General features: G+C 35.6%; 1 protein-coding gene and 1 long non-coding RNA gene across 3 annotated transcripts in view; one reads left to right on the top strand and one right to left on the bottom strand.

Moving 5' to 3' along the window:
* Nucleotides 1-20,234, top strand: part of r (carbamoyl-phosphate synthetase 2, aspartate transcarbamylase, and dihydroorotase rudimentary) — a 441,968-nt gene that overhangs the window by 347,595 nt on the left and 74,139 nt on the right. For both annotated transcript variants that reach the window (XM_069820902.1, XM_069820901.1), the window contains exons 25-26: nucleotides 6,803-6,974; nucleotides 12,082-12,197. In XM_069820902.1, the coding sequence (XP_069677003.1) occupies nucleotides 6,803-6,974; nucleotides 12,082-12,197 (288 nt within the window). The remainder of the gene's footprint in view (nucleotides 1-6,802; nucleotides 6,975-12,081; nucleotides 12,198-20,234) is intronic.
* On the bottom strand, nucleotides 16,514-20,105 carry LOC138696229 (uncharacterized). The gene is made up of 3 exons (XR_011331291.1): nucleotides 19,182-20,105; nucleotides 18,774-18,917; nucleotides 16,514-18,667 (listed from the first exon to the last, which is right to left on the bottom strand). It is a non-coding gene; the product is annotated as an uncharacterized lncRNA (long non-coding RNA).

Raw genomic sequence — 20,234 nt, 5'->3', positions numbered from 1 at the left:
GTCCAATTTAATATTGTTAGGACTCAGACTCCTCATGGAGTACAAAATACTGTATAAGAAATCGATAGCGCAAGGACCGTATTCTGAGAAAGAACTTGGAATTATTACTTATGATGCCAGTTCAAGGTAAGGAATACATCATCAGAGATAAGGAAGTCCATATCTATATTCATTGCTGCTATCAGCACATGACATTCCGTGCTGATCGTTATCACAGTGTGACACTTGCGAGATGTTGGGTTTTACCCGACATATTCACTGCACTTAACTTGTGAGAAGAATAGGGAAATATATTCCTTAAATAAAGATCATACTAACCAGAATAAATAATAGTAAACAATTATATAACAGCAGCTTGTATGAAGGGTTTGTAGAGGAAGTCTGCTCTCTTATACAACCTTACCACGTCTGGTTTTGTGCTAGCATGCTGGCCTTCCATCTAGGTGACCCGGGTTCAATCCTGTCTGGTCTTGATGTAATTTGTAGTGGACGAAGTAAACATTGGAGAGAGGTTTTCTTGAGGTACTTACGTTTCCCTCTTCCATTCTACCAACAACAATAATCTCTACCTTCCCCTCGTTTCATTTATCATTTGCAATAGTTAAAACTAGGCTGACGTGTAATCTTGGATTTAGTATGGTTTTCCAATGCTGATATAGGAAGAGCTTAGGGCTCCAGGCTCTAGGGCTTGTTAGGCACTCTTCTTGTGTGGGACCTGGTTCGTGTCAGAGCTGAGGCAGAATGGCCCACTAGTCAATATACTGTAGGATTGATGCAAACCACCCAGGCTACCAGTTGACGTGGAACCATGATTGCAAGTAAAGTGCTCAATGTGCCAGTGTATGTCTGAGTGCATGGATGTGTTTCAAGTCCTGCCCTCGAAAAACCAGCCAACCAGTCAGCCTTGCTCATCCGTTTTTTTCTTCTTCCTCTGTCTTTCATTTCTCCTCCTGGTTATTTTTTTCCCATATAGATATATGGATCATATGAGGTGACAAAGAGGAAGGCAGAAAATAGGAAAGACTGGAAAATGGTGGGTTTGCAGTGAAAGACCTGCCCTTGGGCAGAGCACTATGAATGAATGAATGAATCCTTTCTTGTTCCTCTTCCTCAGTGGTGTACGCAGAATTTTGTCAAAGGGGGCATCATTATTAAACTTTTTTACAATTTATATTATCGGTATTTTAAATTTTGTCTATTATTATTATTATTATTATTATTATTATTATTATTATTATTATTACGGTATATTTATTAATAATATACTATGGTCTAATAGAATATATTCATGAATATCCTTATAAAATCTTTCAAACGTAATTTTTTCACAGCCATCCAATTTTTAACAAATTTTAACTTATGTTCATTCTTGTATACTAAAACATGCTTGTTTACACTCACACAAGAAGTTTATATTAAAAATATGAACTGTCAAATGCACAAAAAGTTAAAAACGAACATTTACAATAAAGCCAAAACTCAAACTAACGAATGGGTGAATATTGCTCTTAAAATTTGTTTAAACTCGACAATGCACGATTTAACATCTGCACTGCAGAACTGTCAAAACAATCTTTTGAGTATCTTTCACAAGTTAAATTTCATATTGTGTTGGCTTCATTTTATTACAAGGTCGGTAGGTACTAGATGGTAGATCTCTCTATAATAAAGATAGCATTGCTATAATTCGAACGTGCTGCAGCACCAAGCACAGGAATTATATTGAAGGAGGGATAGGAGGACTAAGCCTTATGTCGATGTAGATTTTGTTACTCTGGCAGCAAAAAATTAGAGAAGAGAAGACGATTGTCAACAAATAAAATGCTCAAAATCTGTGTGTGTGTCTAAACCCTACCCACTTCACTTTGTGTGATTCGGGTTCTGCATACTGCGGATAGATGACAGGACTGTGACCCATTTTCAGGTTGCACACCACTTCGGTGGGCCACATTATGCATGATGTGTATCTCTGAAGAATTATGTCGTGTACGAGAGTGAGTGTATGTGTAAGTGTAGTGTAGGTAATGGATGAGGATGATGATGATGAAGGTGAGGAAGGGAGAAGGGGAAACCCAGTGCCAGCACATGCTAACCAGGTTTAACATCCCCATCCGACGAACGAATCACTATCAACAGTGACATATGCCTTCTCTTCATATGCACTGCGGAGAGGTTTGGGATTTAACCCGGGCATATTGGTGCACAATTTAGTAATTAGAAGTTGTGCACCACCATCTCTCCTAGTCCTGAGGTAGAAATTTTACATGAAAATTTCTGACTCTGCCAGGAATCGAACCTGGGCCTACTAGTCTGGAGGCAACGTGCTACCATAGTGCTAACTCGGTGGACTGTACTCAAAATCTAAATACGTCATTTTTTTTTTTCTAAGTTTCAAGGGGAGGTTCAAATGAGGTAACCCCCTCCCTCCTTTGCATATGCTCCTGCTCCTCCTCATTCCTCTTTCTTCTTCCCCATATCTGTCTTCCTCTCGTGTACTTCTTTCTCCTCCCTACTGTCCTCCCCGTTCTCCATCAGTTACTTTTTCCCTTTTCCTTCCTTTTTTCCAGATATTCCTCAATGTATTTCGTTTTATATTTTCTTTTCTTTTCTTTTCTTCTTTTTCCTCTTGGAGGTAATGTTTATCTTTGTCTTTCACTTCCTTTCCTTCATTATAACTACGTACTGTATATATTATTTTGTATCATTTTTGGAAAGAGAACTTAATTCTTAATTTTAATATAAATTTTCCCTTATTTAATGTTTGTTAAGGTTGTGTTCAATCTTCATGGTTAATTCTATTTATGCCAAAAAGGTTTTTCGTATATTTCCCTTTCCTATGCTTTCCTCATTTTCCTCCATGTTTTCTTTTCCTTCTTTCTTCTTCTTCCTCTTGCTATTCCTTAAGACTTGTTCTGGTTTCAAAGGTGGATTAACTATTGTAACTATAAAATACCCTTGCTACCACTTGTAGATAATAACGCTAAAAGTGTAGTTGTGCCACTCTGATTTATTACCCAAGTAATTTACTATGTTTATTGTGTGTAGTAATTTATGTAGACCTTTTATTCCCTGAACTTCTGTGGAAAAAAACATGGATTTTAAGAAATGACAATTACAATACAACGAAAGCAGCCTGACCTAAGTACCGATAATGTTCCTCTGTAGGACATTTATGGACTACAAGAATGATAGAACCACGGGATTTGCATTGCTTCTTTGGAATATACAGGAGAGAAACGAAAAACATTTCAAAATTAAAGTTATCTGTCACCATCTCTCTAAGAACCTCAAAATTAATAATGACAGTACCGTATTGATGACTTATAAGTAGACATCGGATTTTTAGGCACTAAAAATTGCAGTTTTAGGCGCCTAAAATAAGCTCAAAATTTGTAAAATTAGGCTCTATTTTAATGAAAATAGGCATTTTAGGCACATCAAGGTATCATACTTATTTATTTCACTGAAATTTTTAGTTATACACTAAAATACGCACAAAAAAGTATGTTTAAACATTAAAAAAGAATACTATATTATATTTATAAACAGAGCTGCACAAATTTAATATATTGAAACTAATGAAATAATGATTATTGATATCAAGATTACTCATTTTAAGTTATTGAAATTCAGTTCCATGCTCAGACTTTATTATAATTATCTGCACAGTACACCACCAGAATTTTTTCTAAATTCTCCACAGTTAACCTTTGCCTTTTGTCACTGAGAATCATTTTGAAAGCAGAAAAACTTCTTTCAACCGAAACTGATGTGAGAGGCGCAAATTTTAAATTAGGTACAATAGAAACATCAATACTTACTGGAACATTTACACTTTCCCCCGATATCACTCTTGATACTTTTTCCAACAATGAAAATCCTACATTCTTATTTAATACGTTGTCCCACTTATTTTTTACTTTTTTCCCAGTTTCGCCCAAAGCAGAATGTATGTTCACTTGAGCTTCCTTTACTATTGCTATTTGGCTACAAAGAGATTGTTTTTCACGTTCTAATTGTTCAATGCTTGCAGGTATGAAAGAAAAGTTTGATGTTATGTAGGCAATATCGTTTTTCACTCGTGAGTCATTCAGACAATCTTTCACTGCTTTCACACACGCTGCACTATCAGTTTCAGGTAATTTATCAATAACTGTGACCACTTCTTTAAAATACTTAGAATAATACACCACTGACTGAATCCAGGTTCCCCATCGTGTAACAACCGGCTGAGGTGGGAGTGGGATATCTGGAAAGTTCTCTCTGAATATTGAAATCCTGGATGGGGCTTTACAAAAACATTTTTTTGTGTTAGAAATAAACGAATTGACAAGAGGAAATTCATTCCGGATTGTTTCAGAAACCCTGTGAAGGCCATGTGCTAGACAGGTTACATGCGTGAGGTTAGGATAAAATGTTCTAAGAAGTGGAGCTGCAGCAACCATGTATGAGGCAGCCTCAGTACAAAACAACAGAACTTTAGAATCGTCTATATTACCTGAGTATAAAGACTGTAGGCCTTTATTTACAAAATAAGCAATGGCTTGGCTATTCACTTTCGAAAGTTCCTTAACACATACGAGGTGTGGAATCGAAGGTCCATCAGGACTAAGTTTTCCTACTACCATATTTGCTATATACCTATTCATAGGATCTGAGGTTTCATCCACAGAGACCCATATGTAAGAATCACCTATATCCTCCCGAATGGAAGCTAAAGTTTCATTGTATATTCTAAGTAATTTTTTCTTAGGGTCGACTCAGATGGGATATTTTGTTTGCAGTATTTTTGTAAAAACTGTCTTAAAACCGGATTTTCAATTGCATTCCAGGGAATGTTAGCAGCAACAAACGCTCTGGTTAAATCAGCATAGAAATTGCTGCTGATATTGGATGAAGTAGGCTGTGTTAGTAAAGTTTGTTGCAGTTGATTTTTCTGCTGAGCTTTAGCCTCATGAGCCGCTCCTTGCACATGCTGCTTTAGGTGGCACTTCTTTTCTTGCGAAATCTAAAAATGTAAAGTAAACTGAATTAAAATAACATCCTAATTGTTGTATTGCCGTATTTCAATCACAAAGTTAGTGGGTTCGAACAATCAAAATTTTAATGACCTGCAAATACTTTAACTATCGGAATTTAAAAGGTTAAAGTGTAGTGGTCTTAAAAAGAATTATACCTCAGGATAGCTCAGTCAATGTATAAATATTATAGGCCTACTCATTAAAATTAATAAAATTTATATATTTCAACTATTGTTACATACCTGTTTGCTACAAATCTTGCAGAATATTATTTTTCCATCATAAGTGAATTCTGAATATTCTGTTAGCCATTGCCGGATCAATGTAGATTTTGCACTTATATTTTTCGGCATTATCGCGTTAAACTTCACAGGAAAACGTCCTACCGCTCAAAACTCCTCAACACAAATAAGGTGAGGGAAAGAGCAACTGTTAACGAGCATTCAAATGAACTGTTGTTATTGAGATTCAATTGGACAAAAATACAAAGTTCCACTTATTTGCATTTCCTGGTAGTGTTAACACTAGGAGGGCCATTCTTTTAAATATTTTGTAACGGTTTACCCTACTAATTCGCAGTTTTACGACTTTTCATAAATATTTCAAAAACACTCTTTCTCCAAAAATTGTGATTTTATGACACTCTGAAGGGCAGTACAGCTAATTGGTTTCAGACCGAAAACAGTCATTTTTATAGTATAGTAGCTATATCTCTGAATCGGTAGCAGCACATGTTGTGATTGTTGCCTGCTTCGAAACTAAGGTTGGTTCTTTGTCGGCATTTATGCCTCCAAACATGTTAAATTCGGTGAAATCTATTGCGAGTGTCGTGAGATTCAAAACATTTTGTTTCCTTTATCAATGGTTTCATGGCCGGTGTGAAGCAAACTTTCCACTTTTTAAATGCCTTAAATTTCGCAGTGAATGCATGTATAAATTATAAAAAGTAAGAGTAAAATGCGAAACTTTACAGTGAGTTAGGCATTTTTACGCGAATATTAACAAATTAGGCTCTAATAACCGTTTTAGGGCATTTTAGGGCACTATAAAACTCTTTGAATACCTTTCAATTTCCATGAAACACAAATATTAATAACTATTTTTACTTTTCTCCTAAAGAAACAAAATAGGCATTTGCCCTAGAATCCGATGTCTGCTTATAAGTGCAGTAAATACAGTGTATGTGTCTGAGTGTAAGCTTGTTTCTGTGTACCTTTACTTTATCTTTCAAAGGACAAAAATGAATTAAATTATTCACTTACATCCAAATATATACAGTACTGGTATATAAGTTCTGTTTTCTTCATTGCATACAAATGATATGATTATATATTTCTATAAATATGAATGTTTGGTTTATTATTCAGGATTGTTTCTTGCGTTAAGAAAAATAAAAAAGTAAGTGGCAAGAAAACATTTTCAAGAAAATAACCATTTTATGGCACCAGAGTCAATATTTATGTTTTAATCTGTTTCCTTCTTCATTTCCTTACTTTTTCATTCATACACATATTAAAATTTGTTCTTGAATTTTAGTTTAATTTAGGCATAAAGTTTGAATTAGTGAATTGCAGGTCAATCATTTATTAAAGTTCATATAATGTAACCGTAAAAACCATAAAAACACTACAGTACGCAGTAGATTCTTGTACTACAGTTTGTATTAAACGCGCATATCTATATTATAAAACTGCATAGTTTGATTAGTTACAAGTATGAAAGCATTTTCTGATTATTCACTGTATACATGAGTGTTGCTTATAAAATATGTTTGTCTGCAGGGTCTACCCGTAACATGCGAGGTCTGCCCCCACCACTTGTTCCTCTCTCAGAAAGATTTGGACAGACTTGGGCCCAAGAAAGGTAGTGTGAGGCCTATTTTAGGAACAGAAGAGGATCAGCAAGCACTGTGGGACAATCTGAACATAATAGACGTGTTTGCTACAGATCATGGTAATTTTTACTCTTATTGTTTTATTTTCTAGGAGAGATTTAAAAAACTAATAGGCAAGAATTTGACTATCATCATTATCATCATCATCATCATCATCATTGGCACGACAGTTCTCTGTGGGTCTTGGTCTTCTTACCTATTTAGTGCAGAGCTCCTCCAGTTCTTAATTCCAATTATCTCTACATCCTCTCTCACACCTTCTTCCCGTCTTAACTTAGGTCTTCCAACTGATCTCTTCTGGCACTGCGTTAAATAACCTCTTTATCATTCTGTCATTGGCACGAAGTACATCTTGCATATGTCAAAATTTGGATTGATTTATATAGGATGGTTCCCCTTGTGTTGATGCCAGCATCTCTTATAACCTTCTCCATGCTATGTTAAACAAAAGGCAGGATAATGAATCTCCTTGTCTAACTCCATTCTTGGTAATTGCAATACTTGATAATCTATTCTGTACCTTGATTCGACTCCGAGTGTTTTTCATGGTAGCTTTCACTAAGGCAATCAGTTTCTTGGGAATCTCTAATTCTTCCATTGCAATATAAAGATTACTTCTGTCAGTGCTATCATAAACTGATCTAAAATCAATGAAAAGATGATGTGTATCAATTCCGAATTCTTTACATTTTTCAAGTATTTGGTGTATCATGAAGATTTGATCAGCAGTAAGTCTTCCTTGACGAAATCCACATTGATAGTCACCAATAGCATTTTCCACATATTGCACAAGCCTATTAAAGATAATGTTTGAAAATATTATATATGCAGCAATGGGTAATAATCAAATGTTCCTGTAATTAGAGCACACCGTATCATCTTTCTTGTGTATCGGGCATATAATACTTACATTCCATTCATCAGGGATTATTTCAGTTTCCCATATCTTAACCACAAGTTTATGAAAGTGTTTAACATATTCCTTTCCCTCATTTTTCACTAGCTCTGATTGTATCAGATCTATTCCCCTTGTTATTCTTCAGCTAGCTCCACTTCCTCGATAGTCAGTACTGGTATTACTACTTCCAATTTTCTTGTGTTTACAGAAGATAAGATTTTTTGATTAGGAGTTAAGCCTTCATTCAACAATTCATCTAAATGTTGGACCCATCTTTCAAGAATTATTTCTCACTACCCAAGATGTGCCATCTGTATCTCTACACAAATTTGTTGTAGGCTGGAAGTCCTTTCGACTTTTATTTGACTTTAGATAGGAGGCTCTCATATCATTCATCCCTTTCAGCTGTTCGATTTATTCCAATTCGTCCCTCTCATACTCTCTTTTTCTTCTGGTGCAGTCCCTTTTCTTCTCTACGGTTTTTCTGATGTAATTCCTCTGTTGTTTTCTCTTATAGGCTTCATTTTTAATATGATGAAGGATGGGTGGAGCAGAGAAAAATTCTCTCCGGCACAGGGACTCGAATCCTGGTTTTCAGCTTTACGTGCTGACGCTTTATCCACTAAGCCACATCAGATTCCAGCTTCGATGCCAGATTGAATCCTCTCAGTTTAAGTTCCACCTCTCACTTTCCCTTTAGTGACCAATCCTCATGCACCGTGTGATAGTGGCACAATGTCCAACACACTTTGTGCAGAGGTGCACTCATTAAGAGTGACTAAGTGGCCGGGATCGACGGAATGAGCACTGTCTTAAATCACTAAGTGATTATTTACGCATATCATATTATTGTGATGTACTGAAGTGCATATGATATTTCCGTGCAGGAATTCTGTGTTATCACATGATGAAGGATGGGTGGAGCTGTTACTTGTGCGCACTCCTCATCAAACCAACTTTTGTATGTAGCTCTATCTGTTTTCCTAACACTTCATCCGCAGTTTTTATAAGGATATTGTGAAGGTTCTTCCAGGTTTCATCAACATTCTCACTGTTAAATAAATCCTATCAAAGCCTCATTAAGTATGTTAACATATGTCACTGCAGTTTCGTGTTCCTTCAGTCGTTCTCTATTAAACTTTCTTGCATTAGATATTCGGTCGGAATCAATATTAGACCCCCTATAGCTTCTAACATCCATCAAATTAGATAGATGCCTTGCATCTATTAAGAGATGATCGATTTGGTTATAAGTTTTCCATCTGGGGATTTCCATGTCATTTTGTGTGTATCTCTATGATTAAAAATTGTATTACCAACTGCCATATTTCTCGATGAAGCAAAATGTACTATTCTGACCCCATTACCATTAATGAATTTTAATGTCAGCTTGAGCTAAAGGTCCACAACTGTGGAGTAACGGTTAGCACATCTGACTGCGAAACCAGGTGGCCCGGTTCGATTCCCGGTCGAGGCAAGTTACCTGGTTGAGGTTTTTTCCGGGGTTTTATCCTCAACACAATATGAGCAAATGCTGGGTAACTTTTGGTGCTGGACCCCAGACTCAATTCACCAGCATTATCACCTTCATCTCATTCAGATGCTAAATAACCTAAGATGTTGATAAAACGTCGTAAAATAACCTACTAAAACAAAATAAAATTGAGCTAAAGCATCGCTAGTTACAAGAATGTTTCAGTTTGAAAATAAATGTAATTTTGTACACAATCCTGCTTAAGAATCATAGAGACACGTGTTATTCTGAGAACTAATAATTCTTCTTTCAATATAAACGAATCATAAGTAAGATAATTATGTTTAAGTTACATCATTTTAATATTTGCCTTAACTCCTCGTCACTGATAATTGAATATGAAATGAGGAAAGCTATAACTTGTCTAAATAATTGCTCAGAAGTCCTCTCTCATACGATAAACTGTAAGTTATCTGATTGAATTCACAAAATACAAAAATGTTAAGAAAATATTAGTAACACATTTCAAAGAATTATGTGACTGTTAGATGGACGTTGCCATACAAATTGCTAGAAAAGTTGTTAAAATTATGTTACCGATATGATCAATTCAATTTAATTGTTGACAAAACAATAATGTTGGCAGATTTAAGTGACAGAAATGAGATTTTTGTCTACAATGGCTGAAAAGCCTGCATGGCATCAAATTCCTAGTACCAGTAAACGTAACTAAGAGCCCAACTGAAAAATTGTTAATATTATTTGGATAATACACATTGTGTCTAAATATGCTTGCCAATTTTCGTAAGAAAAAATTAGAGACACAAGTGTTACTGACAAATGCACTACCGGTAATTATATTCTTTCCACTTATCAATACAACGTTCAGCAGCAGTAGGCTACTCTTTTAATAGTATAATGGTATAGCCTATATTTCGACAGAACCAACCAATTTTATAAGGAAAAAGTTATTACAATTCTACCCAAATGAGGAAACAAATAAGTTGTAGAAATAGCAAAAATCTCTTAAAAAGAGATGTAAACTCGTCAGAAGCTAGGAATCCAACCTGCCCACCCTTTTGATATAATTACTAACCTCATCTAAACTAATCTAATGTAACGTAACCTAAATTAACCCAAACTAAACCTAACCTAATGTAACGCGTTAATCCTGCCATCGGAAATAATTACCAATACTAATAGTAAGCAATTGTTTTTCTTACTAATCCTATCGCCAGAGACAATTACCAATTTTAATAATCAGCAGTGCATGGGATGGTTTTATTGAAACGTTATGCATAGGAAATTATGTTGTAGGTCTATAATTACAGTTTAAGAGTCCAGTGCAAGGACCAGACAGCTCAACATAGTCTATTTTATTTTATTGTGGTAAACTATCATGAAAATAATGCTCTCTCTCTTAGTGGACTACACTACTCCTGCGGTTTTGTGAATAGTTCTAATGGAAAGGAATCAGCTATGAATGTCTCGCATGCGATGAATTCAGGACATTTTGATGTATGTGCAAATTATTTTAGGATGCAGGACATGATCGAAATGGGGACTGTCCCAGAAAATACTGGATGGTTCGCAAGCCTATATGTAAATGCTTTCTCTAATTTCAAAAAATTAATTGATGCAGTGCACTATACATAGGGTAATGATCCACACATGGATATGGAGGTTTATATATATATATATATATATATATATATATATATATATATATATATATATATATACTCTATAAATGCTCAATATGGACTCCTTTCGTTACCTGTAAACATCAAGTCAGTAGACCAGTTCATCCCACATATGGTGCAGTGTATCTCTATGGATTGCCATGACAGAAGCGGTGATACATGCCCATAGTTGTGCCAAATTTGTCGACAGTGGAGGCACAAACACAGAATCCTTTGATTTTCGGCGAGTCTAAGTCTCCCTGCCACAGCCTGCAGAGGAAGCCAGGCCCATAGAAATCGCGGCCGCTCCCAGATGGAGTTCTCCTCAGAGTTGTGTTCCTTGAGAGTGGAGCACTAAGAGAGTGTAAACTCCATCTCAGGCTAAATACGACATGAGACCAATAGAGAACAAGTACCACGAGGGAAAATTGAAAAGAGAGTTTAATAATAAGTGAAATTGTTCAGGGGTAAACAGAATAGACACTCGAGACTTAATCCCAACCGTGCATCTGGCCCCATGCCACTGGCTCCGAGCTACCATATATATGACTAACAATTTTGTTACCATACTTTGAGTGAGCAGATGTTGGAGGACCAAATAACTTATGTTTACTCAAGTTTGATTACCATACAGTTTGGTAGATTGTCATAACTTGTAATACCCAGAAATATGTTGGTAAGATGGACTGAAGCACTGAAGTTGTGTGTTACAATAGCTGAAGATCAATAAGTCCATTAGATTCAATCATTATCATCATCCGTGGTGATGAAAGGTGGGTGGTGGTAGCAAATGCTGATGGTAGTGGTAGTAGCCTATGTTAAAAGTCATTGTGACTGCAAAGTACTGTAATTGTTTTCAGGTCTAAGCTGTTTTTCTTGAGACCATAATACAGGGTTTCATTACCTAGAACACCAAAGTACGATATTTACGATTAATTGTCTGTGTCTATGTGTATTTTTTTTATTTTGTTTTTGTACATACGAGACAAGTTACTTTTAGCGACTTGGTAGTTTTTCTATGGAATGTTTGATATTTTCTTTATTACTATGTTCTGCCATTTATGTATTCAAAAACTAAAAAATTAAGATTAATTGATTGCATTCATTTCTAGCTCCTCATACTGTAGAAGAAAAGACAAGTGAGAAAGTGCCACCCGGATTTCCTGGTTTAGAAACAATTCTGCCTCTGCTGCTTACAGCCATTCATGAAGGGAAATTAACAATAGAGGTATGTACAAAATGTAACATCTAAATTCGCGGTTTGAATGCTGCATTACAAATCAGACCAAAAAGAAACTACTTTGCTTTAAAATCAGTCTATTAGTTTACAACAACAGTTCCTGCCTTTTGGTTCCAGTCTCCTTGAAGTTTTTTCTCGAACATTTCCTTCCATTTCTTTATTTTTGCCTCGACAACAGTTTTTTCTAGACCTCTTTCTTCTTTTTATTGGTCTCCAGTTTATTCTTAGTCCTATGCCTTTTGATTTCAATAATTAATTTTTATCACTCCAAAGCAGTTTTATACATATATCAAGTCATTAAGTGCACGTGTTGTTACACTTTTAAACATATGTAATGAAATTTGTACCTGTAAATCTAAAGTCTTAAATCGTGTGATTATATCGTTCATCATTCATATCCTGTCACTCCACATGGAAGTATAGGGCTGCTGTGAATGTTCGCCATCAGACATGATTTGATACCATCGCTTTCACTTCACTTCAGGTCTTGTCCTGCTGTCCAATTTCGTCATAAACAATTCTCCTTCATTAATATTTAGGTCGTTCTCTTCTACGAGATCCCTGAGGGTTACCAATCTAAAGCTATTACAAAATCATATTTTCTTAATGTATAATCTATCCAAGTGATTTTATACTAAATATTCGGTTATCTGTACGTTAATTATTTATTTTGTACGGCTTTTAGAGCCTGTGTTAATCCTGTAGTTTTATTTTAATTCTCCAAGAGTTATTTTCTACAATGGAGTCAAAAATCTTTTTCAAAATTTTCTTTTCGAAAGTGAAAATTATTATTATATTTTTTTTTTTTATTGGAGTCCAAGTTTCTCCTGAATATAACAGTATAGGTAGCAAGTTCCGACGAAGTTGACAAAGAGTTAGATGTTAATAGCATGTGGGAAAATATCCGAGACAATATCAAAATTGCAGCTGAACAGAGCATAGGTTATTATGAAACTAAGAAAAAGAAACCGTGGTTTGATGAAGATTGTTGCATGGTAGTAGAAAGAAGGAAACAGGCAAAATTAAAATTCTTACAGGATCCAGTTGAGGAGAAGAGAGATAATTATTTCAATGAAAGACGGGAAGCAAGTCGTACACTTAGGATTAAAAAGAGAGGTTACTTGAAGGAAAAACTGAATGAGGTAGAAACAAATAGTAAGAATAAAAACATTCGAGATTTATATAAGGGTATAAAGGAATTTAAGAACGGATATCAGCCAAGGGTAAACGTGATCAAGGATGAGAATGGTGACTTGCTTGCAGACTCTCCATCAATCCTAAACAGATGGAAAAACTATTTTGCGCAACTACTAAATGTACATAGGCCAAATAGAAATGATCGGGACGAAATTGAAATACAAACTGCTGAGCCATTTATACCCGAACCCACGCTTTCAGAAGTCGAAATTGCGATAGAAAATCTGAAAAAGTACAAGTCTCCAGGTATCGATCAAATTCCAGCAGAATTAATACAAGAGGGTGGGAGTGCATTATATAGCGAAATTTATAAACTTGTACTTGCTATTTGGGAAAAGGAAATTGTACCAGAACAATGGAAGGAGTCCGTAATTGTACCTATTTTTAAAAAGGGGGACAAAACCAACTGTGGTAACTTTCGAGGAATATCACTTTTGTTGACGTCGTACAAAATTTTGTCCAATATTCTTTTGAGAAGATTAACTCCGAACGTAGATGAAATTATTGGGGATCATCAGTGCGGTTTTCGGCGTAATAGATCGACTATTGATCAGATTTTTTGTATTCGACAGATAATGGAGAAAAAATGGGAGTATAAGGGTACAGTACATCAGTTATTCATAGATTTCAAAAAGGCTTATGACTCGGTTAAGAGGGAAGTATTATATGATATTCTTATTGAATTTGGTATTCCCAAGAAACTAGTTCGATTAATTAAAATGTATCTCAGTGAAACATACAGCAGAGTCCGTATAGGTCAGTTTCTATCTGATGCTTTTCCAATTCACTGCGGGCTAAAGCAAGGAGATGCACTATCACCTTTACTTTTTAACTTCGCTCTAGAATATGCCATTAGGAAAGTTCAGGATAACGGGCAGGGTTTGGAATTGAACGGGTTACATCAGCTTCTTGTCTATGCGGATGACGTGAATATGTTAGGAGAAAATACACAAACGATTAGGGAAAACACGGAAATTTTACTTGAAGCAAGTAGAGCGATCGGTTTGGAAGTAAATCCCGAAAAGACAAAGTATATGATTATGTCTCGTGACCAGAATATTGTACGAAATGGAAATATAAAAATTGGAGATTTATCCTTCGAAGAGGTGGAAAAATTCAAATATCTTGGAGCAACAGTAACAAATATAAATGACACTCGGGAGGAAATTAAACGCAGAATAAATATGGGAAATGCGTGTTATTATTCGGTTGAGAAGCTCTTATCATCCAGTCTGCTGTCCAAAAATCTGAAAGTTAGAATTTATAAAGCAGTTATATTACCGGTTGTTCTGTATGGTTGTGAAACTTGGACTCTCACTTTGAGAGAGGAAAATAGGTTCAGGGTGTTTGAGAATAAGGTGCTAAGGAAAATATTTGGGGCTAAGCGGGATGAAGTTACAGGAGAATGGAGAAAGTTACACAACACAGAACTGCACGCATTGTATTCTTCACCTGACATAATTAGGAACATAAAATCGAGACGTTTGAGATGGGCAGGGCATGTAGCACGTATGGGCGAATCCAGAAATGCATATAGAGTGTTAGTTGGGAGACCGGAGGGAAAAAGACCTTTAGGGAGGCCGAGACGTAGATGGGAGGATAATATTAAAATGGATTTGAGGGAGGTGGGATATGATGATAGAGACTGGATTAATCTTGCACAGGATAGGGACCGCTGGCAGGCTTATGTGAGGGCGGCAATGAACCTTTGGGTTCCTTAAAAGCCATTTGTAAGTAAGTAAGTATAGGTAGGATTATTGTTTCGTACTATCTTAATTTTGTTGTTGTGGAGAGGAGTTTGGGACTTGGAATTTTTTTAAGACTGTAATAGCATTTATTTGCATTAGCTAGGCAATCTTCAATTTCCTTCTAACAGGTCTTCGTCAATAATGCAATCCAAGTAGAGAAATTGTATGAATTTTTAAAATTCCCAGTTATCTATTGTAAGTGAGTTTGTGGCATTCCTAAATCTTGATGCTTTCATATATTATTTCCAGAATTGAAAACAATTGCTTGACATATTCTTCAGTTTCGCCAAATAACACTACAGCTTTCATTTCTAAATTTCTGAAGTGAATTTTCTAACACACAGTTAAAAATTAGGAAACATTTAAAATAATAATAGTGATAAATTTTTATAAGTTAGATGTTAATAGCATGTGGGAAAATATCCGAGATAATATCAAAATTGCAGCTGAACAGAGCATAGGTTATTATGACACTAAGAAAAAGAAACCGTGGTTTGATGAAGATTGTTGCATGGTAGTAGAAAGAAGGAAACGGGCAAAATTGAAATTTTTACAAGATCCAGTTGAGGTGAATAGAGATAATTATTTCAATAAAAGACGGGAAGCAAATCGTACACTTAGGTATAAAAAAGAGAGATTACTTGAAGGAAAAACTGAATGAGGTAGAAACAAATAGTAAAAATAAAAACATTAGAGATTTATATAAGGGCATAAAGGAATTCAAGAATGGATATCAGGCAAGGGTAAACATGATCAAGGATGAGAATGGTGACTTGCTTGCAGACGCTCATTCAGTCCTGAACAGATGGAAAAACTATTTTGGACAACTACTAAATATACATAGGCCAAATAGAAATGATCGGGACGAAATTGAAATACAAACTGTTGAGCCATTTATACCATTTAAATCTGAAACATTATAAGTCTCCAGGTATCGATCAAATTCCAGCAGAATTAATACAAGTGTGTGGAAGCGCATTATCTAATGAAATTTATAAGCTTGTACTTGCTATATGGGAAAAGGAAATTGTACCAGAACAATGGAAGGAGTCCATAATCGTACCTATCTTTAAGAAGGGGGACAAGACTAACTGTAGTAACTTTCGAGGAATATCACTTTTGTTGACGTCGTACAAAATTTTGTCCAATATTCTTTTGAAAAGATTAACTCCATATGTAGATGAAATTATTGGGGATCATCAGTGTGGTTTTAGGCGTAATAGATCAACTATTGACCAGATATTTTGTATTCGACAGATAATGGAGAAAAAATGGGTGTATAAGGCAGTGGCGTATAGGGGAGAGTGGGCCACACTGAGACAAAAAATGTTTTGAGCAATTTTTTTCAGAAATGGATGTAATAAACCAAACTTTTATTTTGCTAATCACAAAACACATCTTTCCCATTTATTTTAATGTGGTCACAATTAAAATTGACTCACTAGTTTATTTGTTGGAAAAATATTTTCTAAGGCACTACAATTGTCTCACCCTGCCCCACCGGTGTTCCACATTGAGACACCCCATGGTCCACAGTGAGACAGGATTTACATATCTAGTTTTGAGATATATTTGAAGTACAAAAGTGATGATCACGGTAAAGTTGGGTAATCAAACAGCATCTTACATGAAAAGCTAACATACAATACAATGAACTTTAAAAAATAAGTGACTTTGGGTTAGGTTATGTAGTGATTTCAAAACAACATTTTACTTGTTACATGATAACCCATGGAAATTAACCTCAAATGACAAGTAAGATTTCTGTCTCTTTGTTTGTCCATAATAAGTAGGTAGTGGTAATACAGATTTAATATCTGCTTCATTAATGCTGGCAATGTCTGGTATTTCAGGAAAGTAAAATTGGCCTTCAACTTTTTTACTCTTTCTTAAGTAAGTCACTTCGTAGTCACCATCATTGTCCTTCTCTTTTAATATTTCACCCACATAATACACTGACCGTTTACCCAAAAACTGCACCAAAACAAAATCTCCTTTCTGAGGTTCTCTCTGCAAATCTTCAAGACCTGTAAGCTCTTCTTCAGGCATCAATTCTGTGTCCCCTATAGATGAATCATCAGAGAGTTCAATAGGTTCATCTTCAGATGTTTCCTCATTAATAACATTCTTATTTGTTTTCTTGTTTTTAAATAACTTTCTTTTGGGATTGGTGGTTTTGTTTCTAGTTTCTTCTTCCAATCTTTCTTTCTCAGGCGTATCAGTGGGAATAAAAGATCGTCCCTTTTTCTTTCTCATAAACTTTCTCTTTCTTTCACCTGCTTTTGGATATTCTCTAATTTCTTGTGGACTTACATAAACTTGTGAAGTTGAATGACTGTCCTTATCTGATAGTTGAGGAGAAATTTGTCCAGGGTTGCTGTTGCCATTTTCTTCAACTCGTCTGTTACTTCAGAATTGCTGCTGAGACATATTTCCCTGTCAGTTACTGCACTGACCAAATAGTCTGCATCAGAGAAAACATTTCTGTCAAACAGGTAGATACCAGTTTTACGGAACCCTGGGATAATGTTGCTTGGAGAAAATGCCCTCTCATGAGCTTGACCTATCAAACTTGCCACTTCATATATGGACACAGTTTTCCCAGGATTTCTCATTAGCCAGGAGTCTGCTGCTGCATTGTAGTGGCTCTTGAAAGAAAAAAACACACTAACATCAAGTGGTTGAAGGTGGTTGCTGCAGTGGGGAGGAATTGTTAGAATTGTCACTCCATTTTCTTTTGCACACTCAATTGAACCTAAGCTAATATGACTCTCATGATTGTCCATTATTAGCAGCGATGGATTATCCTTTGCTGAATTAGTGTGTTTCACAGAATGTTTAATGACTTCTGGAAAAATGTCTCCATCCATCCGGACGGTGTAGCGAGACCAAGACTGCCTGTGGGTGCTCCATGTAACATATGGTCTCGAAATTTGACCCGAGGAAAGATAATTGCAGGAGGCAGTCACAATGTAACATGCTGTGACCAAATTTCCTCACTCTGCACTTGTTATCTTGCTGACCTGCTTCACACCTTTGCCAGCAATGATGTTCTGTGGAGTCTGAACTGTACTGCAGCCTGTTTTGTCAAGATTGAAGATCCGGGTTCCATCTGCAAAATGTGGTGTTCAATGCATCACCATTTCTAACTTGTCAAAAAATTGACCAACATTATGCTTATTGAATGAGGTAGCACGTGATAAGCTGCATGCTTCTGGTTTTCTTATCGACAGGTTAGGTTGTCACTTTAAAAAACTTCTCATCCACTCTATACCAGCTCTTTTATTGATGTTCCATGATTCAGGGTAATTCAACTGATTCCTTACTGCTAATTCATATGATAGTTTCCTACAATCCATTGAAGTTAATCCGTAACACATTGCAGAACATGTCAACAAATAATCAACTAAATCCTTTTCCAGATCAGACGATAAAACTTGACGACTGTTATACTTGGGGCACATTCTCACTGGTCTGTTCTCATTGCTCTGTTCTTTTTTCTTTTTCACATATCTGAAACACAGATTCATAAATTATTATGTAGCCTAGTACCTATGTAAAAGTAAGGAAAATATTATTAGAAAATATGGAATAAGAACACTGAAATATGTTAACTCACCTGTATAATGTTTGGTAGGCAACACCTTTTGTTTTGGCAGCTTTCCGAAGTGACATTCCTTCCTCAACAAGCATTACAGCAGCTCTCATATCTTCTTCTTTGAACGTTCCAATCTCTGTCTTCCTTTTTCTGTTGGGTGTCATGCTTTAAAAATTTTTAAAATCAATAGTTATAAATCAGATAATAACTTGGAGCACGGTGAGAAAGTGTTTCACTCTGCCCCACAGGACGAAATCTCATAACATGTGCTGTCTCACTATAACCTTAAATCTAAAAAAAAAATAAAGAATAGGTAGCATCCTGCTTTAAACATTGGTTATTACACTATCACATAACAAATCTGTATAGTAAAATATATATATCCAGAAATTCATTTACCAAACCACTAAAATAATTTAATTTACATACCTTAAAATGCGTTTTTCCTTTCACGAAACATGAAACATTCACAAACAACTGACAATCACGCTGAAATACGTGAATATACGGAACTGCCAACTTGACGAAAAACCGCCAAATTCCCGCGAATTTTAAACAGCGATATGACCAATGTTTCACTGTGGCCCACTCTCCCTACTGGTTAAAGGGTTTGGGCTACCACTGACCCTATTATTACACAAAATATATTTTAAAATCCCTATAATAAAATTCCTTACATATGTATGTGAATTCCAGACATCTTGATTGGGACGAAAATACGTTGATGACTTCGTCATTGAAATTACAGTTGGGCCACTTGCAAAGTTTCTGTAGAAATGACTTTTCAATGGACATCAGTGCCAAGCCGGATAAACGTTCTTGTGTATGAGTTGATCTACAGTAGGATTTTATTCTCTTCAACGCAGAAAAAGTTCTTTCTACCGAAGCTGACGTAGCTGGTAGTGTCACAATTAATGTTGCCAATTTAAGAACTTCAGGAATAACTTGGTTCAGCTGGTTTTCATATATGGCAGATAATATTTCATGGATAGGTTTGTTCGAAAAATCAAAGACTTCTGCTGAATATATTACAATTAATTCATTTTTCAAACGTACTTGATCAAAGTGACTGTTATAGGACTGAAATAATTTGTTTAGTGCCTCATTCGGGAAGTTTTCTCTATAAGCAGAAATTTTTTGAGAATCTAGAAGATGTGTGAACTGAAGCTTTCCATAATCAGAAAATCTGTCAGTAATTTCGATGTGCATACGATCTAGTATGCTGTAGTACAGCTGCCTGTATTTCAATTCATCATCTCCTTTTCTTCGCTTTAATGGTGGTTCCATTGTATTGGCTGAAGAATTTTCATTTTCCATATTACTCCATATGGACGGAAACCCACTACGTCTGAACTCGGATATAATATTTTTTTAACTTTGATACCTCTTGCAAGTATTGCTATGTCTAGACTTTTTGTCTGAAGAATATTGTAGAGCACATCTGTATGTGCGAACACTCTAGCATAGACTTCAAGAAGAAAT

Source organism: Periplaneta americana, chromosome 3 (assembly GCF_040183065.1).
Source record: "Periplaneta americana isolate PAMFEO1 chromosome 3, P.americana_PAMFEO1_priV1, whole genome shotgun sequence".
Taxonomy (NCBI): domain Eukaryota; kingdom Metazoa; phylum Arthropoda; class Insecta; order Blattodea; family Blattidae; genus Periplaneta; species Periplaneta americana.
The sequence above is the reverse complement of the archived record's forward strand: the minus strand, read 5'-3'. Positions and strand labels throughout refer to the sequence as shown.